This window comes from Crocuta crocuta, unplaced genomic scaffold (assembly GCF_008692635.1).
Source record: "Crocuta crocuta isolate KB4526 unplaced genomic scaffold, BGI_CrCroc_1.0 scaffold70, whole genome shotgun sequence".
In the NCBI taxonomy this organism is placed as follows: Eukaryota; Metazoa; Chordata; class Mammalia; order Carnivora; family Hyaenidae; genus Crocuta; species Crocuta crocuta.
In genome coordinates this window covers 4,040,088-4,061,163 of record NW_027528417.1, presented here as the reverse complement: position 1 = coordinate 4,061,163, position 21,076 = coordinate 4,040,088, and the positions used below count along the sequence as shown (strand labels likewise).

General features: G+C 45.4%; 1 protein-coding gene across 3 annotated transcripts in view; it reads right to left on the bottom strand.

The window, feature by feature from the left end:
* The window catches only part of FBXL2 (F-box and leucine rich repeat protein 2), a 31,635-nt gene extending 11,389 nt beyond the window's left edge, over positions 1 to 20,246 (bottom strand). The window contains exons 1-9 of one of the 3 annotated variants that reach the window (XM_077754282.1): positions 20,158 to 20,246; positions 12,259 to 12,327; positions 12,063 to 12,177; positions 11,756 to 11,882; positions 11,549 to 11,623; positions 10,218 to 10,348; positions 8,684 to 8,879; positions 7,849 to 7,893; positions 7,213 to 7,269 (exon numbers count right to left, since the gene is read on the bottom strand). In XM_077754282.1, coding sequence (XP_077610408.1) covers positions 7,213 to 7,269; positions 7,849 to 7,893; positions 8,684 to 8,879; positions 10,218 to 10,348; positions 11,549 to 11,623; positions 11,756 to 11,882; positions 12,063 to 12,177; positions 12,259 to 12,283 — 771 coding nt within the window. In that variant the 5' untranslated portion in view covers positions 12,284 to 12,327; positions 20,158 to 20,246. Of the gene's footprint in view, positions 1 to 7,212; positions 7,270 to 7,848; positions 7,894 to 8,683; positions 8,880 to 10,217; positions 10,349 to 11,548; positions 11,624 to 11,755; positions 11,883 to 12,062; positions 12,178 to 12,258; positions 12,328 to 18,631; positions 18,648 to 20,157 lie in introns of those variants that run through there. The other 2 variants (XM_077754284.1, XM_077754283.1) reach the window with 2 other exon arrangements.
* Positions 20,247 to 21,076: the final 830 nt, after the last annotated feature.

Below are 21,076 nucleotides of genomic sequence, written 5' to 3'. Positions count from 1 at the left end.
CCCCCCCCGCCTCTATCTCTCAAAATAAATAAATAATCTTAAATTTTTTTGGAAAAGAAAGGCTGGGCTCAGCAGCTAAGAGTTAAACAGAATGACAGTTGTGCTAAATGAAGAAGGGGACTCTTGAGGAGCAAGGGAGCGAGTTAATAACTGACCACACAATTTAAGGGAGAGGGAGGTGACATCAAATGAGGACTGGCAATCACAAGATGGTGGGTTCAAAGGTACCCATTTAGGTTCAATTTTGATTGCAGTTGGGTGACAGGAGTGACTGGGAAAGACAGGAGATGCTAGTCAGATCGTGGGCTGTGACACTGAGAGGTGAACAACACACATTCTATTTCACATTGTTATTTTTCAAGGTGTTAAATGTTTCACTTTAAAATGGACAAAGTAGGGGCGCCTGGGTGGCTTAGTCGGTTAAGCGACCGACTTTCGCTTAGGTCATGATCTCGCGGTTCGTGGGTTCGAGCCCTGCGTCGGGCTCTGTGCTGACTGCCAGCTCAGAGCCTGGAGCCTGTTTCAGTCTGTGACTCCCTCTCTCTCTGACCCTCCCCTGCTCACGCTGTCTCTCTCTCTCTCCTAGAGATAAATAAAAACCATTAAAAAAAAATTAAAAAATAAAATAAAATAAAATGGACAAAGTATTCACCTAAATGTTACCAAGTCTTGTGTCCCTTTTTTTCCTCTAGAGCAGTTGAGTAGTGTTTTGATAACAAGTAGTGTTTTGATCAGCAAGAGAAGCCTTCTACTAGTTGGGTGACTTAAATGCTTGTTATTCTGAAAGGGCACTGACTGACTAGATCCCTAATGGCCTGGGCTTCCTACACAACATCACTGAGTTTTGATAAATCCGGATGAAAGATAAAACTCTATAGCAATAGGGGGAGGAGCCAAGATGGTTGAACAGCATGGAAGTTATTTATCTGTCTTGCGTCCATGAAATGCAGGCAGATCAACACTAAACCATCTGCACAGCTAGAAAACTGATTTGAGGATTAATACAACAATCCGCACAACCTGAACCACAGAACTCAGCAGGTACATGGCGCAGAGAGGTGAACAGGGGAAGAGAGGAGATGCGGGGGGCAGGAAGCTGTTTGCTTGCGGAGAGAGGATGGAGATGGGGAGAGTATGGGAAAAGCAACCCCCCTGCCCCTCGCTGCAAAAGCAGCTGGAGAAAGAAAGTGGAAAAGTAGAAGGAGCCACAGGGACTGAACTAAAAAGAGAGAAGGTAGAAAGGAGAAAGGAGAGAGGTTAAATTCCATGAAGACTCTATAGACAGGGGGAGCACAGAGTCTGAAACTCTGCAGCTCAAATACCAAGTGGTGCCCTAGTGGGAAGGACGAATCCACAGGAGCAGAGTGGGTCTGGGAGGTTCTCAGGTCAGGTGGGATTTTCCATAATCCTAGAAACGCTGCTGCTACACAATCGCATGAACTTTTTCTGGGGCAGGCTGGCACTCAACCACAAGTTCCTGGACATCAGCAGTAGCACAGTTCTGAGAATGTTCCTGGGTGCGAACAGCACCAGCTACTGGTTGGTGAGACCCTCCCCCAGAGGATCTGAGCAGGTCCAAGCCACAGTCCCTCAGAAGTGAGGGGTCAGGAAACATAGCCGCATCTCAGATAAAACTCAGGAGGGAGGTGGTGCCTGGCTACCTGATGGCATGGTCACAGACAGTGTCAAAGTGGGGAGTGGACAGAAACCAGACACAAAGGACAGGTGAGCGATTCCTGGCTGGGAGAGCACAGAGTTTTGATACTAGACTGGGTAGCTGGGTGATGCCATTTCCACCTCTCCTTCTCATGTGCATACACTCCTACAGGTGCCACAACAATCCACCACAGTAAGCTAAGCAGCACCATCTAGTGGAGAACAGAGCCATTACACTAATGACCCACCCAACTGGGCCAACCTCACTCTTCAGAAATACCACAAATCTCTCCACCTGCTTAGTTTATGGACTACAAAGTGCTTCATAGTTTGACTCCCAGAGGAAAACGATGTAATATCAATCATATTTCAGTCTGTTCGCTGGTCCATCTATTCAATTTTTTTTCATTTTTTTAACTTGAATACAGAAAGGGAAAAATTTTATCTTTACTTTCAATTTTTATTAAAAATATTTCCTTTATTTTTTCTACTACATTTTTTGTTTTCATAAATTTTTCAGATTCTATTTTACTTCCATCAGTTCAAGTTATCCTATTTCATTATATTCATTTTCCCAAATTTTCAAACTTTTTTTTTCTTTTTCTCTTTTTTCTCTAATCAGTCAAGCTCCTTTCAATAACCAAAACACACCTAGGATCTAGCATTATTTATTTGATTTGTGTGTGTGCACGCATGTGTGTGTGTGTATGTGTGTGTTTTCAATTTTTTTATTTAAAATTTTTTTACCTTAGTAATTCCTTTTCTTCCTTCAAAATGACAAAACAAAGCAATTCACCCCAAAAGAAAGAGCAGGAAGAAATGACAGCCAGGGACTTAACCAACACAGATACAAGCAAGATGTCTGAACCAGAATTTAGAATCACAATAATAAGAATATAGCTGGGGTCAAAAATAGGTTAGAATTCCTCTCTACAGAGATAAAAGAAGCAAAAGCTTGTCAGGATGAAATAAAAAATGCTTTAACTGAGCTGTAGTCTTGAATGGATGCCACAGCGGCAGGGATGGATGAGGCAGAGCAGCAAATCAGCAATACTGAAGACAAACCTATGGAGAATAATGAAGCAGAAAAAAAGAGGGAGACTAAAGCAAAAGAACACAATTTAAGAATAAGAGAAAGCAGTGACTCATTAAAAAAGAACATCAGAAACAGGGGTCCCAGAATAGGAAGAGAAAGAAAAAGGGGTAGAAGGGTTATGTGAGCAAATCATAGTGGAAAACTTTCCTGACCTGGGGAAAAACACAGACATCAAAATCCAGGAAGCACAGAGGACTCCCACAAGATTCAACAAAAACCGACCATCAACAAGGCATATCATAGTCAAATTCACAAAATACTCAGGCAAAGAAAGAATCACGAGAGCAGAAAGGGACAAAAAGTTCCTAACTTACATGGGAAGACAGATCAGGTTTGCAATGGACCTATCCACAGAAACTTGGCAGACCAGAAAGGAGTGGCAGGATATATTCAATGTGCTGAATCAGAAACATATGCAGCCAAGAATTCTCTATCCAGCAAGGCTGTCATTCAAAATAGAAAAAGAGATTCAAAGTTTCCCAGACAAACAAAAATTAAAGGAGTTTGGAACCACTAAACCAGCCTTGCAAGAAAATTTTAAGGGGGACTCTCTAAGGGGAGAAAAGATGGGGGGTGGGGAGGGAAGAAGACCAAAAGCAACAAAGACTAGAAAGGACCAGAGAACACCACCAGAAACTCCAACTCTATGAGAAACATAATGGCAATAAATATATCTTTCAGTACTCTAAATGTCAATGGACTAAATGCTTCAATCAAAAGACATGGGGTAACAGAATGGTTAAGAAAACAGGATCCATCTATATGCTGTTTACAAGAGACCCACTTTAGACCTGAAGACACCTTCAGATTGAAAGCAATAGGATGGAGAGCCATCTATCATGCTAATGATCACCAAAAGAAAGCCAGAGTAGCCATACTTATATCAGACAATCTAGACTTTAAAATAAAGACTGTAACAAGAAATGAAGAAGGGCATTATATCATAATTAAGGGGTCTATCCACCAAGAAGACCTAACAATTGTAAACATTTATCTTCCAAATGGGGAAGCACCCAAATATACAAATCAATCACAGGCATAAACTCATTGATAGTAATACCATTAATAGTAGGGGACTTCAACACCCCATTTACAGCAGTCGACAGATCATCTAAACAGAACATCAACAAAGAAACAATGACTTTGAATGACACACTGGACCAGATGAACAGATACATTCAGAACATTTCATCCTAAAGCAGCAGAATATACATTCTTCTCCAGGGCACATGCAACGTTCTCCAGAATAGGCACAAATCAACCCTCAACCAGTACAAAAAGATCGAGATCATATTGTGCACATTTTGAGACCACAGTGCTATGAAACTCAAATCAACCACAAGAAAAAAATCTGGAAAGATAATAAATACTTGGAGACAAAAGAACATCCTGCTAAAGAATGAATGGGCTAACCAAGAAGTTAAAGAGGAAATTAAAAAGTACATGGAAGCCAATGAAAATGATAACACCACAGCCCAACACCTCTGAGACGCAGCAAAGGGGGTCATAAGAGGGAAGTATAAAGCAATCCAGGCCTTTCTAAAGAAGGAAGAAAGGTGTCAAATACACAACCTAACCTTACACCTCCAACAGCTGGTAAAAAAATAGCAAATAAAACCCCAAACCAGCAGAAGACAGGAAATAATAAAGATTAGAGCAGAAATCCATGTTACTGAAACCAAAAAAACAGTAGAACACATCAATGAAACCAGAAGCTGGTTCTTTGAAAAAAATTAACAAAATTGATAAACCACTAGCCAATTTGATCATAATTCTATAGCAATAAAGACAGTAAGGGGGCTTTTATTTTTAGGGTATATTCCTTACTCTTTAACTGCTAAAGTTCTTCTTTGGTAGTCTCCAGGACAAATGGGTTGTATACTAAGCTTTTTAAAAGTCTCAGAAAACTGGCTCTGGTATTGAAAAGGAAAGCAGGAAACAAAGCAAGCGTGAAAATCAACAGAACCTACTAGAGATGTAGCCTACCGGTTAGAAGCCAGGGTATGTCTAACGACAACCTGGGGAAACTGAACCTGTGGGGACTGAGATGTGATGGTCACCTGGCTTTGAACTAGGGGTCACTTCCCTCTTCCTGCTTGCAGATCTTCAGTAATATACAAAAGCCGCTTTTCAAAATTCCATCTACGGAGTTTTTCCCCCAATAGTAACTGTCTCCGCTCATCTCTGCAGGCTAGGGTAGAAGCGCCCAACGTGGGCCCAGGAGCAGCTCATCCAAGCTCTGTCAAAGACAGCGCTGTCTAGGCCTCCCTCAATAAGGGTAGCCACCCACTGGTGGGGACGGGGCTGCTCCCGTGGGGCCACCTGGTTCGGCAGGAGGCCCGTGGGGAGGTGGCGCACGACCACTGGGCGCACCCTCAGCCTGCCATCCTCCTGCTGCGCTGCTGGCACGTACGGGACTGCCGGCCACCACCCATGGGTGCTGTCCGAGCTGCTGCAGTAAACACGCACTTCTCCCAAAGCCCGTGCTCTCACCCCAGGGCTGACCGGCGACTGCTGTCCCTCACCAGAGCACCTCGTGCTCCTGGGGCATGGTACCCCCAAAACATGGATCCAGACCACCTCTCTGGAGTTTCAGGGGGAGCATAAAGTTAGTCTCTCCTGATGAATTTATTTTTAATTTTTAAAAAGGTTTTATTTATTTATTTTTAAAGTTTGAGAGGGTGCGAGAGGAGGAGGGGCAGAGAGAGGGAGAGAGAGAATGCCAGGCAGGAACTCACAAACTGTGAGACCACAACCTGAGCTGAAATCAAGAGTCAGACGCTTAACTGACTGAGCCACCCAGGCGCCCCCGATGAACTGCCTTTTTATTCTCCAGGCCTAGAAGAGCACCTGGCACGTGGCGGTCAAGGGGTGTTTGCAGAGTGAATGAGATGAAAGTGGACCAGCTGTGATCCAGACCATTTCCTTGTTCTGTCCTGGCAATTATGCACCGTCAAAGCTAAGTTTAGATTCCAACTGCCACCGTTTCCCTGCTTTTCGGCTAATAATCCTCCTTGGTTTTTATTTTGGGCTCTTACCTTGGCATTTTGGCTTTATTCTGGCTTATCCTTCATTCTAAGTCCTGGTTCTGGAAGGAGCTTGTATAAGCATAGGGGACGAGATGGAGAAGACTTTCAGTCCCCAGCATGCCTGCTGTGAGAACACCTGGTATTTGTCAGATGTGCCCGCTAAGGTGCCGGCGGGCCCTGCACCCCCAGGAGGAGGCAGAGAGCTGGCAGGAGGCATTGCTGCGCTCAGTGGACCCCTGCTCGGCCCCCACCCTGATCTAAGATGTCTCGTAGATGCTAATGAAGGCCAGGGGGTCCGAGGCCAGGGCAGGGCAGAGAGAGCCCTTGGGCAGCCAAGAGGAGGGGCTGATGTAGGAGATAAAGGCAGGGCTCCTGAGTTTCCCACCTCTGAGAGCCCAGGGTGCAGGGGGGAGGAGTAGAGAGGGTAGTGGGAGGAAGCACACCTGAGTGACAGGTCCTGTCAATTACAAGACTGGATCAGAACACATCTGGGAGCGCTACAAAACGATATGCACTACACACAGGGCAGCCATTCAGAGGGCTTGGATTCAACCTGACCCCAAACCCTTCACACACAAAAAGTCCCAGAGCTGTCCCAGGCCCAACTGTACCTGTGCCCAAGCAAAAAAGTAACCCCCAGAACTGTGAACAACTCAAGGCCAAAGGAGTTTTAACGATGTTATAGAAAGTTCTGGCCCTTGAGGACAGAGCTAGTTTGAAAGACAACAGCTTCTCTAGCTTACGAAAACCCTGGTGTGTGTCTCAGGGGGAGTAGGAAGGCCAGACTCCACAGGGGCCCAGAGAGCTGGGGCCTCTGAGCAGCTGTGTGGCTTTGGGCAAGTTTCTTCACTGCTCTGAGCCTTGGTGTCGTCACTGATAACATGGGGATGTCCCCCCCTCCCACCGGGCTGTGGGCGGAAGAAAATGAGACAGTGCATCCAGTGGGCACAGCTAACACAGGCTGGCCCGATGAATGCAAGGACCCCATCCCGTCCCGCGGGCCCACCGTCTTACAGCCACATGTGAAACATACGGGAGGCGTCTGCATGCCTAAGAGCCTCCGTGGCACTTTGCACTGCTCACTTAGGATCCTGCAAGATATTTTCATTCCTCTTCCCTCTAGATGCATGAGAGCAGGTATGGAATGCAAATACAGCCCAAGGACGGCCTCCATCTTTGTCTACATCTTATCATCGAAACATGCAGTCTCCCTCTCCCCGAGACAACGGACGTGAATGGAGCGGCCTCGACAGCCAGTTTGCGTCCCGAAATGAAGTCAGGGACAGTTAGATACCCTGTCTCCCACGTGGTCTCTGAAACCAAGAATGACGATGCCTTTTACAGAAGGGAAAACCAACTTGATTGTTGCTGCGGAGGGAGAGCTCTCTCATCCCTAAGTGGTGACCAGGGCCACAGAAGTCCCAGACTCACCAGGGCTTGCAGCTTGGGGCAGTGCACAGAGAGCTGGGCGAGCGTGCTGTCGGTTATCTGCAGAGAGACACGCGGGGTCAGTGTGGCTCCTACGCCAGAACTTAACACCCAATTTTGGTTCCTCCTGAACGTGAGAATCAAAAGGTGTAAAACAACGAAAAACTCATCGCAGGCACCCTCAAGCCGGGAGCTCCTCTCACTGCTGACAACCTCAAGTGTGCCCACTCCTGCAGTCACAAAGCTGCTTTTCTGCCTCTCCTCTGGTGCCCCAAGAGGGCCCAGGGACATGGGACAGAGAGGAAGCAGGTAAGGGGGGGTTCCCCACGGTTCTACTCCATAGTCACCTCATCACTGGGCATGCAAGCTTATTTCTCCTTCAGTTCTCTGAAACATATATGGTTTTTAATGTTTGGCCAAAAAAAAAAAAAAAAAAAGGAGCTACCTTGAACATCTTAACTGTAGCTCTGATGGCTGAGAATAGCCCAAGTTCATGCATCCCATGGTCATGGCCCTTACAGGTTCCTGAGACACACACTGGGGTGGGTAGGGTGCAGACCACAGCCATGGGGTGTCTACCCATGCCCGGCTGTCAGGACAGAGGGAGAGCCCTACACAGCATGTCAGGAGTCTACTCACCAGGATGCATTCTTCAAGATCCATCTTCTCCAGATCATGGCAATTCTGAAAAAAATCCACAAAACCACCCCCACCATGTGGTGAGTGGTCAGGGCAGCACTGGTGCTGCGCCCTGTCCCTCTAAGTACCAGCCCAGTGTCCTGTTCTCTTCCATGAAGGAGCCCGCCCTGCCCCTAGGCTGAGCTGGCACTTCTGAGCAAGTGCCCTGTGAATCACACTCCCTTCAGAAATGGGAAGGTGGCCATCCTGGGCTCCTCTCCTCCTCTCACCTGGAAAGGTAGTGGCCTCCCCCCTCCTAGTGGCTCACGGATATAATCTGTACACTTTAGCCACAGATAAGGCTCTGGGAAGGCATGGGCATGGGGCGCTCAGGCACAGTGTGGACGGGTGAGGATTAGGGTAGGAGGAAGGGAGTGTATCACCATCCCCAGAAGCTCATGGGTTCCCAGCAGCAGGCCCCGGGGACCTCCATGATGGCCGCCGTCTGCAGGGCGACGGGGAAAAGGGAGGGGAGGCAGAGCACAGCTCACTAGAGGAGGCTCCTGGGAGGCAGAGTCAGGGTTTGCAGGAGGAAGGCCAAGTCCTGCCAGGGAGGAAGTTCTCACCATGCTCCCACCTGACCAAGTGACAGCGAGGTCTAGACTGCTCTGGAACCTTCTAGAGGACCCCCTTAGCTTTCCGAGCCAACAGGAAAGCACACCCCGAGGACTCTATTCTACCCAGCACCTCTCCTCTGATGGCACACATATTTTGCACATTCCAAAACCACTGTGAGTCCTTTGCAAATGAGGGAGGTGAATTAGTTTGGTTTTGCTTTTAGAAACCTCTGCCTTACCCGAGCTAAAAGCGTAAAGCCTGCATCAGTCAAATGGGAACAACGGGCAGCCTCCAAAATCCTGGGATACGCAGCGCACGGGAGGAAAAGGCAGTGACTGGTTAACCACAGAAACACATACTTCATGATGCACACTCTCGACTTTATTCTGCTGACACACCCCTGCTTCTGGAACAGTCCTGAGGACAGCTGTCCCCTGCACAGACGAAGGGGAAGGAGGAGCAAGAAGAAATGTGGGCTTCCCCTAAGTCCCAAAGTTCCAGCCCCAACTTGGGTAGCAGCCCAGCAATCTCTCCACAATACCGGGACGTTGTTGCTGTGTCATTTTCAAGTATTATTCCAGTATTTGTTGACTCTTTTTTATAAGCAGGGATCAAACTCACAACCCTGAGATCAAGACCTCAGCCGACATTAAGAGTCAGACACCTAACCAGCTGAGCCCCCGATATTTGTTGACTTTTAAACACAATTAAAATGAACTTTTACTCAACAAAATCATCTTGATATATACTGGATTTAGTGAAATCCCCAGTTAGCTTTTTTGCAGCCAATGAAAAACATGGATTGATTCTCCATGCCCATGCTTAACAGGGTCAGAGGAATAAATAACATTTTAAAGTTAAATACGCCCTTGTAGCAGTAATTCTGACCACCTTCTGACCAGTTTTGATCATCCACATTCCTTCTACTATTTAAAAATATCAAAATTACCCAGGATCATCCCTAATGCAAAAGACAACAACAGACAATGCTTAGAAGATGTGAAACTGCTGGAAGCAGGAGAAACGGGTCAGTTTCACAGACAAATAAATAACAAAAGAAGAATCTTTTTCCGCCTCTTGCACAGGGGTTAAGATTGCTGGCTCTGAGGTCAAAGTTTCAAGTTCAAACTCTAGTTTTACTTCCTCCTCATCATGTGACCCCGTATAGTATGCGATTTTCTTTGAGTCCTGGTTTCTCCTCTGCCAAATAAGTGAGAATAACAGCGCCTATTCTCCTAGAGATGTGGGGATGGCTGAATGAGATACCCATGTAGGAGTTCAACTGATGTCAGCGTCAGCATTTTGGTGCCATTATTAAAGTTTTCATAGTCACGGTACTATTGGAAAATCAGAAAACCAATCATTATTTGTTAAAAACAAGACATCCTTCTGCTAGAGAAGGTGATGAATAAGGAGACTGTGATCTCTCCCCCACTTCTGTCCACTTAGCAACTGGCCTGGAGGAGACTCTGGGAGCATCTGGACGTGGGGCTACCCTTCTGACCCCAGCAGACCACCCTGACGTCAGCATCCTAACAGGATGAGGCAAATCGGGCGCGCACAGGTGTCAAGTCCACGAGACTCACGGTGCAGCCTCCCTGGCGGCCGCGGGCAGCTTCGTGTCCTCCCGTCCATCCCTAAGTGAGCCGGATGGCGCCCAGTCCCGCCCCAACCCCTCTCGCCAGCCGGCGAGAGCACAAGCACCAGCTCCTGCACCGCCACCTCCCCCTTCCTGCGGGAGGGCCCCCCCGCCAGTCGGGCCAGGCACTCACTGGAGTCGCGGGCAGTTGAGAGCCAGGGCCGTGAGGGAGGCGTCTGTGAGGTTGCTGCAGCCGGACAGGCACAGGGCCTGCAGCCGATGGCAGCCGCGGCAGATGTGCACCACCCCTTCGTCCGTCACGCGCTGCGGAAACCCAGGCAGGGAGGGCCGTCAGGAGGCGGCGGCGCCAGCCACTGCCGCTCATCCGCTGACTGACACGGCGCCGGGCGCCTGGCTGGGCTGCCGGTCACCAGCAGCTCATCCGCTGACTCAGCGACATGACGCCGGGCGCCTGGCTGGGCTGCGGGTCACCAGCAGCTCAGGTCACCAGCAGCTCATCCGCTGACTCACTGACATGACACAGGGCGAAGCCCAGGGTGGACACGCGCTCGTTACCCCGGCACCGCGCTAGCGAGATTCCATTTTCCGACCCAGAGTTCATTTGATTTTTTTTTTTTCAGGGAAAATTTATAAACTTGTGTGACAAATCAGATTAAAGGGCTCGAAAGACTTGCCTGGTTAAGTGACAGAACAATTTTTGGTTGAATTTCTACAGACTAAGGCTTTAAATATCTACCGTATAAGGTCATGTATGTATATGTTTATAAAACGCCCTCAAATGGTTCAGACAATAGCAAGTGAAAGGACTCGCGGCCTGAGGGACTGTAAGGTGCACGTTCACATCCCGTGGGGGTCACCTGGCCCTGCTCCCCTCCAGCAGCTCAGGCTCTTAACACCCAACAGCGCCCAGCAGGTCATTATTTGTCCAGAAGACGGTTCTCCTCCATCTCCCACCCACAAGGCTTCCAACGGCTTCTATGATTCACTCACTCAGCAGCGAGTGTAGGCAATTCCTCTTACTTTCCTCAGCTTCCGGCCCAGGCAGCCGGGAGGAGGTGGCGGGCGTCCTGGACGGCACCGACAATGGCGGTGCCTCACACCTCGACCTTGCCTTTATCCTTTATTTTTCAAAGCGCTGTCACACTGGTCATTTCGCTTTACCCGCTGCGAGGTGAGAAGCGTCAGGATCCCCATTTTAGGATTAAAAAAAAAAAAAAAAACCCTAAAACACCGAGACTTTACCATGAATTTGTTCAGGTCACAGTGACTAGTTCACAGAATTCCTGAGATCTTAAAAGAAACCAAGACCCCAGTTTTAGGGGGAAATGTCAGTGGCTTTGCATCGGCCATTTGGTTTCCGCGTCTTGTGGCAAACCCGCAGATCCCACGAGGACGCAACAGGAAACCTGGGCGCCTGGAGGCGGGGCCTGCGCCGCCCCCCCCCCCGGGGAGGGGGGGGAGGGGGGAGGGGGGGCGTGGGCAGGAGGCGCTCACGTGACCTACCGAGCAGGACTGTAAGTTGAGACTCACGAGCTCGTGGCAGTAATTCTGAATGTGCTTGAGGGCTTCATCTTCTAACTGAGGGGACAGAGAACACAAGGGGGGGAACCAGCTGAGGGAACAGGGGCGACCCGAGAGAGACGGCAGCGGGGTCGCCCGCCGGGACGCACCCGCGAGCCGGACTGCCGCGCCCCCTCAGCCCCTCGGTACCTGGGTGCAGCCCCGCAGGAGCAGGGCTTTCAGGCCCCGACAGCCCCGCACCAGCGCCTCGACGCCGTCCTTCGTGATCTGGTCACACCACGACAGGTTGAGGTACTCCAGGCCTCGGCAGCCCTCGCTGCGGGAACGAGAGGCGGCGGGCGCGTGGGCATCCCAGCCCCCATTTCCCGGTGTGACAAGCCGCGCGGGGGACAGCAAATCTCGGTGACCCGAGCCTCCTCTTTTCTTGCTCCAATGGGACCGTTAGAAAGGTTTGCTCATAGGCTTGGGCGTTTCTCCCGACGGCAGGTACTCTTACCTGATCCCCTTCAGGGAGCTGTTTGTTATGGACACACAGGAAGTCAGATCCAGATGTTTCAGCTTGGAACAGAATCTGCTAAGGCTATAACACGTGCTGGAAAAGAGCAGACACACTAAAGATATTTTCAACCATGTTTCTCTCCCCTCACGCTCCCCAGAGTCAATTCGCCACCGAACTCATTCTCATTCCTTACCTGTCAGTGATTTTGGTGCAACCATTGAGGTTTAAATGTTCGATGTTTCGGCAGTTCTGGGCAAAGGTCCTAAAAAAAGAAAACATTTAAAAACTCCCTGGACGGCCACTAGAGGGCGCGGGTCACCGCTCATATTTACAGCCGTGCTCCTCAAGCTTCAAGTTTTGTTTTGTTGTGCAGGCAACACTTAGCATGAGATTTACTCTCCGCACACTTCAAGAGTCTAATGTGTTACTGTTGGCCGGGCGGACCGGTGCTCCCCAAACGTTAACGTACACGTGAAACAGCTGGGGTTCTTCCCGCAGTGCAGAGCCTCACCGTCCCGCTGAGCAAACTGCTTAATGGTCTGCATTTCTGTTTTCTTTCCTTTCCTTCTTTTTCCTTTTTCTTCCTTCCCTTCCCTTCCTCTCCTTCTTTTCCTTCCTTCCTTTCCTTCTTTCTTCCTTTTCTTTCTTTCCCTCTCTCTCTTTCATGATTGTCTGCATTTCTAAATGACTCCTCAGTGCTGCTGCTCTGGGGACTACGCTTTGAGAAGCAAAGCCAAAGACTGACTACATGTCAGTCGTAATCCTCCTTCATTCCACTCCTTGGTGGGTTGACATCTGAGGACGGAGGCCTGGCTCCTCATTACTTCTCTCTCGAGAAAAATCAGCTGGAGGCAAGGGGGCCGAATCTTTCTTGTACTGTGCCATGCTGTCATTTGGTTACTTGAGAGCCTTTCTGGAGAAACCATCTTTGGCCACTGATAGGGTTGGCAGTTGATCAGTATGAAGAAGTATCCAGTTACTGATGACGCTCAGTATTATTATTCCCCAATAATTTGCAGGTTGGCAGCAAGGCCAGAAGTGGAAAAGTAAATATCCCTTACTCTCCACTTACTCCTTAACATATTCAGCAAGGAACAGCTCAGGTCATCTGAGATCCAGCTTGAATGTATCTTTAGGGTTGAGTCCTGAGTCTTCTATACAGTAACCAAATGTCTCTAAAACCCAGCATCAAGCCAGATGTCACTCTTATCTGCTCCTTCTGCCCTGCTGTGGTGCTATGGAACTGAGCTAGAGCCTGATGGAATCCCATAGTTGAAGATAAGGAGCCTAAAGTCTGACCCAGGTGATTAGGGTTATCAGATAAGAGTATTGGAACACAGAGAACTTTAGAGGGTTCCCCTGAAGAATTCAGTAGAATTCTAGTCAGAGCACATATATGTGGGAGCTACCCAAAGCCAGGGAGAGCATCATTAAAAATCATCAGAGGGAGCAGCAGCCGGAGCTCACCCAGAGCCAGGAAAGTTCCCATTCCCACAAGCCAACAATGAAAAACATCTTAATCTGTGGGACACCGGGCAGAACACTGAGACATTATTGCTTCAGGTATACCCTTAGCCCTTGACAAAACACCACTTCAGTCCAGTTTCTTTTTAAAAATGTAGAGCGTTGAAAAGAACTATGTCTGAATAATTCAACTGTGTCCAGAACAAAACTCAAGACTATTTACAGGAATACAAAATATTCTGCAACCACAATAAAACTCATGATGTCTGGCATTGAACAAAAAGTTGCCATGCATTCAAAGAAGGAAAATACATCCATAATGAGGACAAAATTTCAATCAAAGCTGACCCAGAACTGACACAACTATTAGAGATAGCATGCAAAGACATTAAAAGTTACTACAACTGTGTTCTCTAGAATACTGTTCTGTGGCACTACCTGAAGGTTAAACTTGTTATGTTTATTAAATATGCTATGTAGAGACATAAGGGGTATTTTTAAAGACCCAAATTAAGCTTTCGGACAATGGCTGATAGAAATTTCCTGGATGGGATTAGCAGCAGGTTAGACACTGTGGAAGAAAAGATTGGTGATCTTGGAGACACAGCTATAGAAACTACCCAAAATGAAACACGGAAAGAAAATAAGACAAAAAGAACGGAGCATGAATGAGCTGTGGGACAGCTTCAAGTAACCTAATACACATGTGACTAGGAGTCCCTAAGGAATAGGGAGATTGGGGGGATTGGAGTGGATATCTGAAAAAGTACTGTCCAGAATTTCTCCAAAATTTATGAAAACTATAAACCTACAGATCCAAGAAACTCAAAGAATTCCAAGTGCAAGAAATATGAAGAAAAATACATCAAGACATATCATAACCAAATTGGCCAAGAGCAGTGATAGAATAATCTTAAAAGCAACCAGAAAAAAGAACATTATGTACACAGAAAGAAAACTAAGGGTGACAGAAGATTTCTCATTGGTAACAAAATAGCAAGAAAACAGAGGAACATTTCTTTAAAATGTGGAAAATAAAAAACTGTCAACAAAATTCTATGCCAAACAAAAATATTTCTCAAAACTCAAGGAAAAATAACAGTTTTTTCAGACATAGAAGAACTGAAAGAGAATTGGTATGATATGTTTAGTTTTAAATTTACTCTCGCAGGAGCACCTGGGTGGCTCAGTCGGTTAAGCGTCCGACTTCGGCTCAGGTCATGATCTCACGGTTCGTGGGTTTGAGCCCTGCGTTGGGCTCTGTGCTGACAGCTAGCTCAGAGCCTGGAGCCTGTTTCAGATTCTGTGTCTCCCTCTCTCTCTGACCCTCCCTTGCTCACGCTGTCTCTCTCTTTCAGGAAAAAAAAAAAAAAGAAAAAGAAACCAACTTTAAGTATAAAAATACAAATCAGTGGAAAGCAAAAGAATGGAAAAACATATGCCAAGCCAACACTAATCAAAGAAAGCTGGAGGGTCTACATAATATCAGACAACGTAGAACTCACAGCAAAGAATACTACCAGAGACAAAAGAAGGCCATGTGATAATGAAATACTGGTCAATTCATCATAAAGGCAAAGCAACCCTAAATGTTTATATACCTTCAAAATCTTGATCTTCAAAATAAATGAAGAAATAAAATGACAGAACTGCAAGGAGAAACAAAAACAAAATTATAGGCAGAAATTTCAATGTAACTCTGTTGATCAAACAAGAAGTCAGAAAATCAGTACAGATATAAAAGACTGGATCAATACTCTCAATCGACTTGATCTAACTGATATTTATAGAACACTCCACCCTACAGCAGTTCAAGTCCATATGAACATTTACCAAGACAGACTAGATTCTTGGCTACAAAACAAGTTCCAATAAAATTAAAAAGATTCAAGTCATATAAAGTATCACAATAGAATTAAAGTAGTAATCAATAACTTAAAAATCTGGAAAATGCCCAAATATTTAGAAACTAATACACTTGGTCAAAGAAGAAATCAAAAGAGAAATAGAATATAGTTTTAATGGAATGAAAATGCAAACACAGAATTCAAATGTGTGAAATGCCATTAAATCAGTACTTCAGGAGAAATTTATAGCACTAACCCCTTCTAGTAAAGGGAAATAAGTCTCAAATGGATAACTTGAATTTCCATGTTAAGAAACTAGAAGAAAGAAGATCAAATGTAACCCAAAGTAAACAAAAGAAAAGGATGAAAGATTGGAGTATAAATCAATGCAGCAGCAAAAAGAAAAATAATGAAGAAAAAATCAACAAAACCCAAAGTTGGTTCTTTGTGAGTATCATTAAAATTAATAAACCTGAAGCCAGGATGACTACAGCGGGGAGAAAGCACAAGAGGGAAAATACCTATACCTTTTAACCAACATCAGGAATAAAGTGAGGAGGTATCACTGCAGATTTTACAATATTAAAATGATAATCAGAAGGTGGGGATGTCTAGTTGGCTCAGTCAGTAGAGCATGTGACTTTTGATCTCAGTGTTGTGAGTTTGAGCCCCATGTTGGAGGTAGGGTTTACTTAAATAAATAAATAAAATAAGAAGAAAAGATATTAATAACAACTTTATGACTATAAATTTAAGAACTTAGATGAAACGGGCAAAATCTTTGAAAGATAAAAATTATACCAAAGGTTGCTCAAGAAGGAATAGAAAACATGAAGAGTTCTACATATATTAAACAAATAGAATTTGTAGTTAAAAACCTGAAAAAGAAACATACAGGCCCAGATGGCCTCAATGGTGAATTCTACCAAACATTTAAGGAGAAAATAATAATAAAATTCTATATAAATTCTTCCAAAATCCTGAAGGGGAGGAAACACTTCTCAATTCATTATATGAGGCCAGTATTACTTGATACCCAAATCAGACAAAAAAAATAACAAGAAAAGAAAACCAAAGGTGCGCCTGGGTGCCTTAGTCGGTTAAGCGTCTGACTTTCGCTTAGGTCATGATCTCGCGGTTCGTGGGTTCGAGCCCCGCGTCGGGTTCTGTGCTGACTGCCAGCTCAGAGCCTGGAGCCTATTTCAGAGTCTGTATCTCCCTCTCTCTCTGACCCTCCCCTGCTCACACTGTCTCTCTCTCTCCTAGAAATTAAAAAAAAAAAAAAGGAAAGAAAACCAAAGAACTATATCCCTCGTGAACATAGAAGCAAAAAAATTAACACAATTTTAGCAAATAGAACACACCAATATATACAAAATATAATACATGAGGATTCAAACAGTGTTTATCCAAGGAACGGAAAGTGGATTTAACATTCAAAAATCACCCGATGTAATTCACCACGCTAACTAAATAAGAAAAACCATACAATGATCTAAACAACACAGAAAACAAATTTGACAAAATCTAACACCCACACTCAATTGAAAAGAAAAACCCTCAGCCAACTAGAAATAGAAGAAAATGTCCCCAATTTGATGATCATCAGCAAAAAAGTCTATAGTTAACACCATATTTGGATGCCTTCCCCCTAAGCTCACAGACTGGCTACGAAGTCTGTTTTCACTATTTCTATTCAACACTGTACTAGAGATTTTAGCTAGTGTAACAAGGCAAGAATAAGAAAAGGCACTGATTGGAAACAAAGAAGAAAGTCTATCTTTGATGATAGGTGACATGATTGTTTATGCAGAAAATCCAAAGTAGCAAACAAAAAGCTACGGAAAGGTCTATTAAGGTTTAAGGACAAATGGTCAATGTACAAAAATCAATAGTATTTCTGTTTACTGACAATGAAGAATCAAAAATTGAAACAATACCACTTACAATAATATTTCATAACACAGATAAATATGACAGAAGATGTGTATAATTGTAATACTAGAAACTATGAAACATGCTGAAAGAAATTTTAACACACCTAACTATATGGAGAGATGTACCATGTTCATGAGTTGGAAGACTCAATACTGTTAAGATGTCAGTTCTCCCCAAATTGATCTATGGATTCAGCATCATCTCAAATCAAGATCCTGGAAAAAGTTTTTTTGTAGAAATTGACAAGCTGATTGTATAATTTATATGAAAATGCAATGGGTCTAGAACAGCCAAAACAATTTTGAAAAGAATAAAGTGGATCTCACTCAAAACAATTATGTTGAGTGAAAGAGGCCAGGCAAAAAAGGAGTACATACTGCATAATTACATAAAAGCTTTTGAAAATTCAGACAAACCTATAGTACCAGAGAGCAGATCAGTGGTTGTCTAGCAGTGGGGCAGACACAGGGTAGGAGGGAGGGAGGGATTATAAAGGCACGTGAGGAAACTTTCATGGGACGTGTATATGTTCATTATTTTGATTACCGTTGGTTCTATGGGTGTATGTGTGTGTGTATATATATGTGTGTATATATGCCTAAAATGATCAAATCGTACCCTTTAAGTACATACAGTTTACTGTATCTCAATTATATCTCAATAAAGCTGTTAAAAATCCACAGGACTTCATAGATAATGATAGAGGAAGAGTTACAGAGAATACACATGTAAGATTAGTACTGGGGTTTTAATCTCTTTTGATTTATTACTGTATGTCCATTCCCTAGATTAGTGCCTGGTGTAGGGCTCAACAAACATTTGAAAATGAATAGCCTCCCTCCATCATCATCAACAACAACCACCACCACCACAACCACCACCACAACAACACGATACAAGAGGAAGAGAGTAGAAGCCGAGCTAGCTCCAGGGGATTACAATAAAAACTGGAGGGGCGCCTGTGCGGCTCAGGTTATAATCTCGCGGTTCGTGGGTTCAAGCCTTGCACTGGGCTCTGTGCTGACAGCTCAGAGCCTGGAGCCCACTTCACATTCTGTGTGTCCCTCTCTCTCTGCCCCTCCCCTGCTCATGCTTTGTCTCTGTCTTTCAAAAATAAATAAATGTTTAAAAATGATTTTTTAATTAAAAAGAAACTGAAGACATGGACTGGTGGGGGCTTGCAGACTCGGAGGGCCTGGTTCCTTTACTACCCTACACAAACTACCATAGGAAGAAGTTCACAGAAGAAAAGCACTTAATGTCGGTGACCAGTCAGCGACCGGCTGCCTCGCGGAGAGGACGTGGAGGAGCACTCACTTCAGGGAGGAGTCCCGGACACCGATTCTGAGTCATAATTCTGGGATTATGCTTCTCACTTTTTCTCACAGTAATCTGGTCTCACATATTAAAGATGTGTAAGATATTAACACAGACTTCTACTATAAAAATTATGGTAAATCAATACCATTCCCAGCCTTACAGAATAGTTTTGCTAGTATATACGGCTTTATTCCAACTGCCAAGGTAAGAATATATTTCTTTGATATTCCTTAGCTATAATCCACATCTTCACATTTATTTAATTTTTAAAATCTCTATTATAAATTAGCTTAGGACCTCTTTGGTACATTGAGGCTTCATATTAAAATAGAATTATTCTATTCCATCAGTTTGCCAGACTTTGGAAGTAGCAGAAAATTTGGTCTGATGATCTGAATTTCTTGATTAAAGAAAAACAAAACTTTGTTCCTTAACATTTAAAGAGAGTGTTATGTCCTTAAAATATAGAATGAATGGGGGCACCTGGGGGGCTCCGTGGGTTCAGCATCTGACTCTTGATTTGGGCTCAGGTATGACCTCACTGTTGGTGAGATCAAGCCCCAAGTCGAGCCCCGCTCTGACAGCGTAGAGACTGCTTGGGATTCGCTCTCTCCCTTTCTCTCTTCCCCTGCTCTTACTGTCTCTCTCTCAGAATAAATACACAGACATTTAAAAATATGTTACGAATCAATTTTCTTAGCCATGGCGCAGGAGGAGTTCAATTACAAGTTATGCCGCCTGTAATGTTACTGCACATCCTTACTGGCACTTGGATGGATGCTGGTGACGCTTGGTCTACAGAGACAAAGTCTGTCCCAAGGTGCTAAGGGGCAGTGCTCTTCTAATTTAGCCAACCTCAAACAGCAGTAGAGGCCTCAAGGATAAGAACATAAAGGTTTTAATTATGTCTTGTCTCCAAAAAGCACGTGTTCTTAGCAGTGGATTGATAACATTTTCATAAATAACGGCTACCCCGTAAGAGGTGGGCGAGCGTTCATTTGGGGTTAGCTATAATAGAACGAGTGTGATCATCACATCCCTTTAGGACGCAAAAGTCCAGGTTATGCTCAGGAAGTTTCTGAAAGAATTATTTCGTCAAGTAACATCACATATAAAATGGTGGTCACTTTTTGAAGGTGAAGCTGGGAAGAAGGGAAGGTGAAGCAGGGGACAGAGAGGTGAACCATTATGTTCTTCTGCATCAGACACTTCATCTGTGCCGTGTTGTGGGATACGCGTGACATTCTCACGCCGGGGCCAGAGGTGCTGTCACTTTGCGGCCCGGAGAACGGACCCCGGCGAGGTGGGTGGTGCAGCCTCAGGGCACATCCCTGACCCGGACCTGCGGCCTGCGGGGGCCTGCGGACTGGGGGGGACCTGCGGACTGGGGGGCCTGTGGACTGCCGGGGGCTTGCGGACTCGGGGGGCCTGGTTCCTTTACTACCCTACACAAACTACCATAGGAAGAAGTTCGCAGAAGAAAAGCACTTAATGCTGGTGAGAGGACGCGGTGGAGCACTCACTTCAGGGAGGAGTCCCCGACGCCGATGCAGCCCCGCAGGCTGAGCTTCCGCAGGAACCCGCCGCATCGCTTGGAGATGTTTTCCACCACTCGGCCCTGGAATCAAGGAAGTCGGGGAAATGCCTTAGTTTTCCCGCTGCTTGTCTAACGGCACAACAGCCTGAAATTCAGAAATTTAGAAACTGCAGAATTTCCCCAGGTGTACAAGAAGCTACTCTGGAACATTCTTCCAACACCCCCACCTACTTTCTAGTGGATAAAGGGGCTGCAAGCACTGAAAAATATTTTCAATTAAAGCATTAAGTGTTTAAAAAAACCACAACCACAGGGCACAATTTTTTGGAAGTTTTAGCCCTGGGGCTAGGCCTCCCCTCCCGAGGGCTCACAGCTGCTCCGCCAGTGACAAGGCTTTTGAAGTCAGCTATGGGAGCACTAGCTGCTGGGCAGAGACCTAAAACAATATTGCTTAAAAAAGAGAAATTTTATTTTAGCTAAACAGTACCACACAAGAAGTTCGAAAATGTATCGGAAAAGCTCCCCCTCATTCTTCTTGGAAATCCCTATTTCAACACATTTCCTTTGAAAAAGGAACTTGGGCTAGCTGATATATGAAAGGGGGGCAAATAAACATTGATTAAACACTTTCACATTTTCAGGTGTGATTTTAACACCTTCTTGTCCTTATTATGACTCCTCTAATATCCACCACTTCAGGGTCTACTACTACGACAGACTATGTCCCTTAGCATTACCACGCCCTGTGATTCAAGTCAATAGAAAACTACAGGTCAATCCAGGCAGAACGGCCAATGACACACACACTTCAGAAACAATGGTTTGGGTTATTCTCCCAGGTAACGAAGCACAACTAGATGGGGTGCTGGCCAGAGAGAAAGTGAGCATGGAATGGGCAGCAGAAG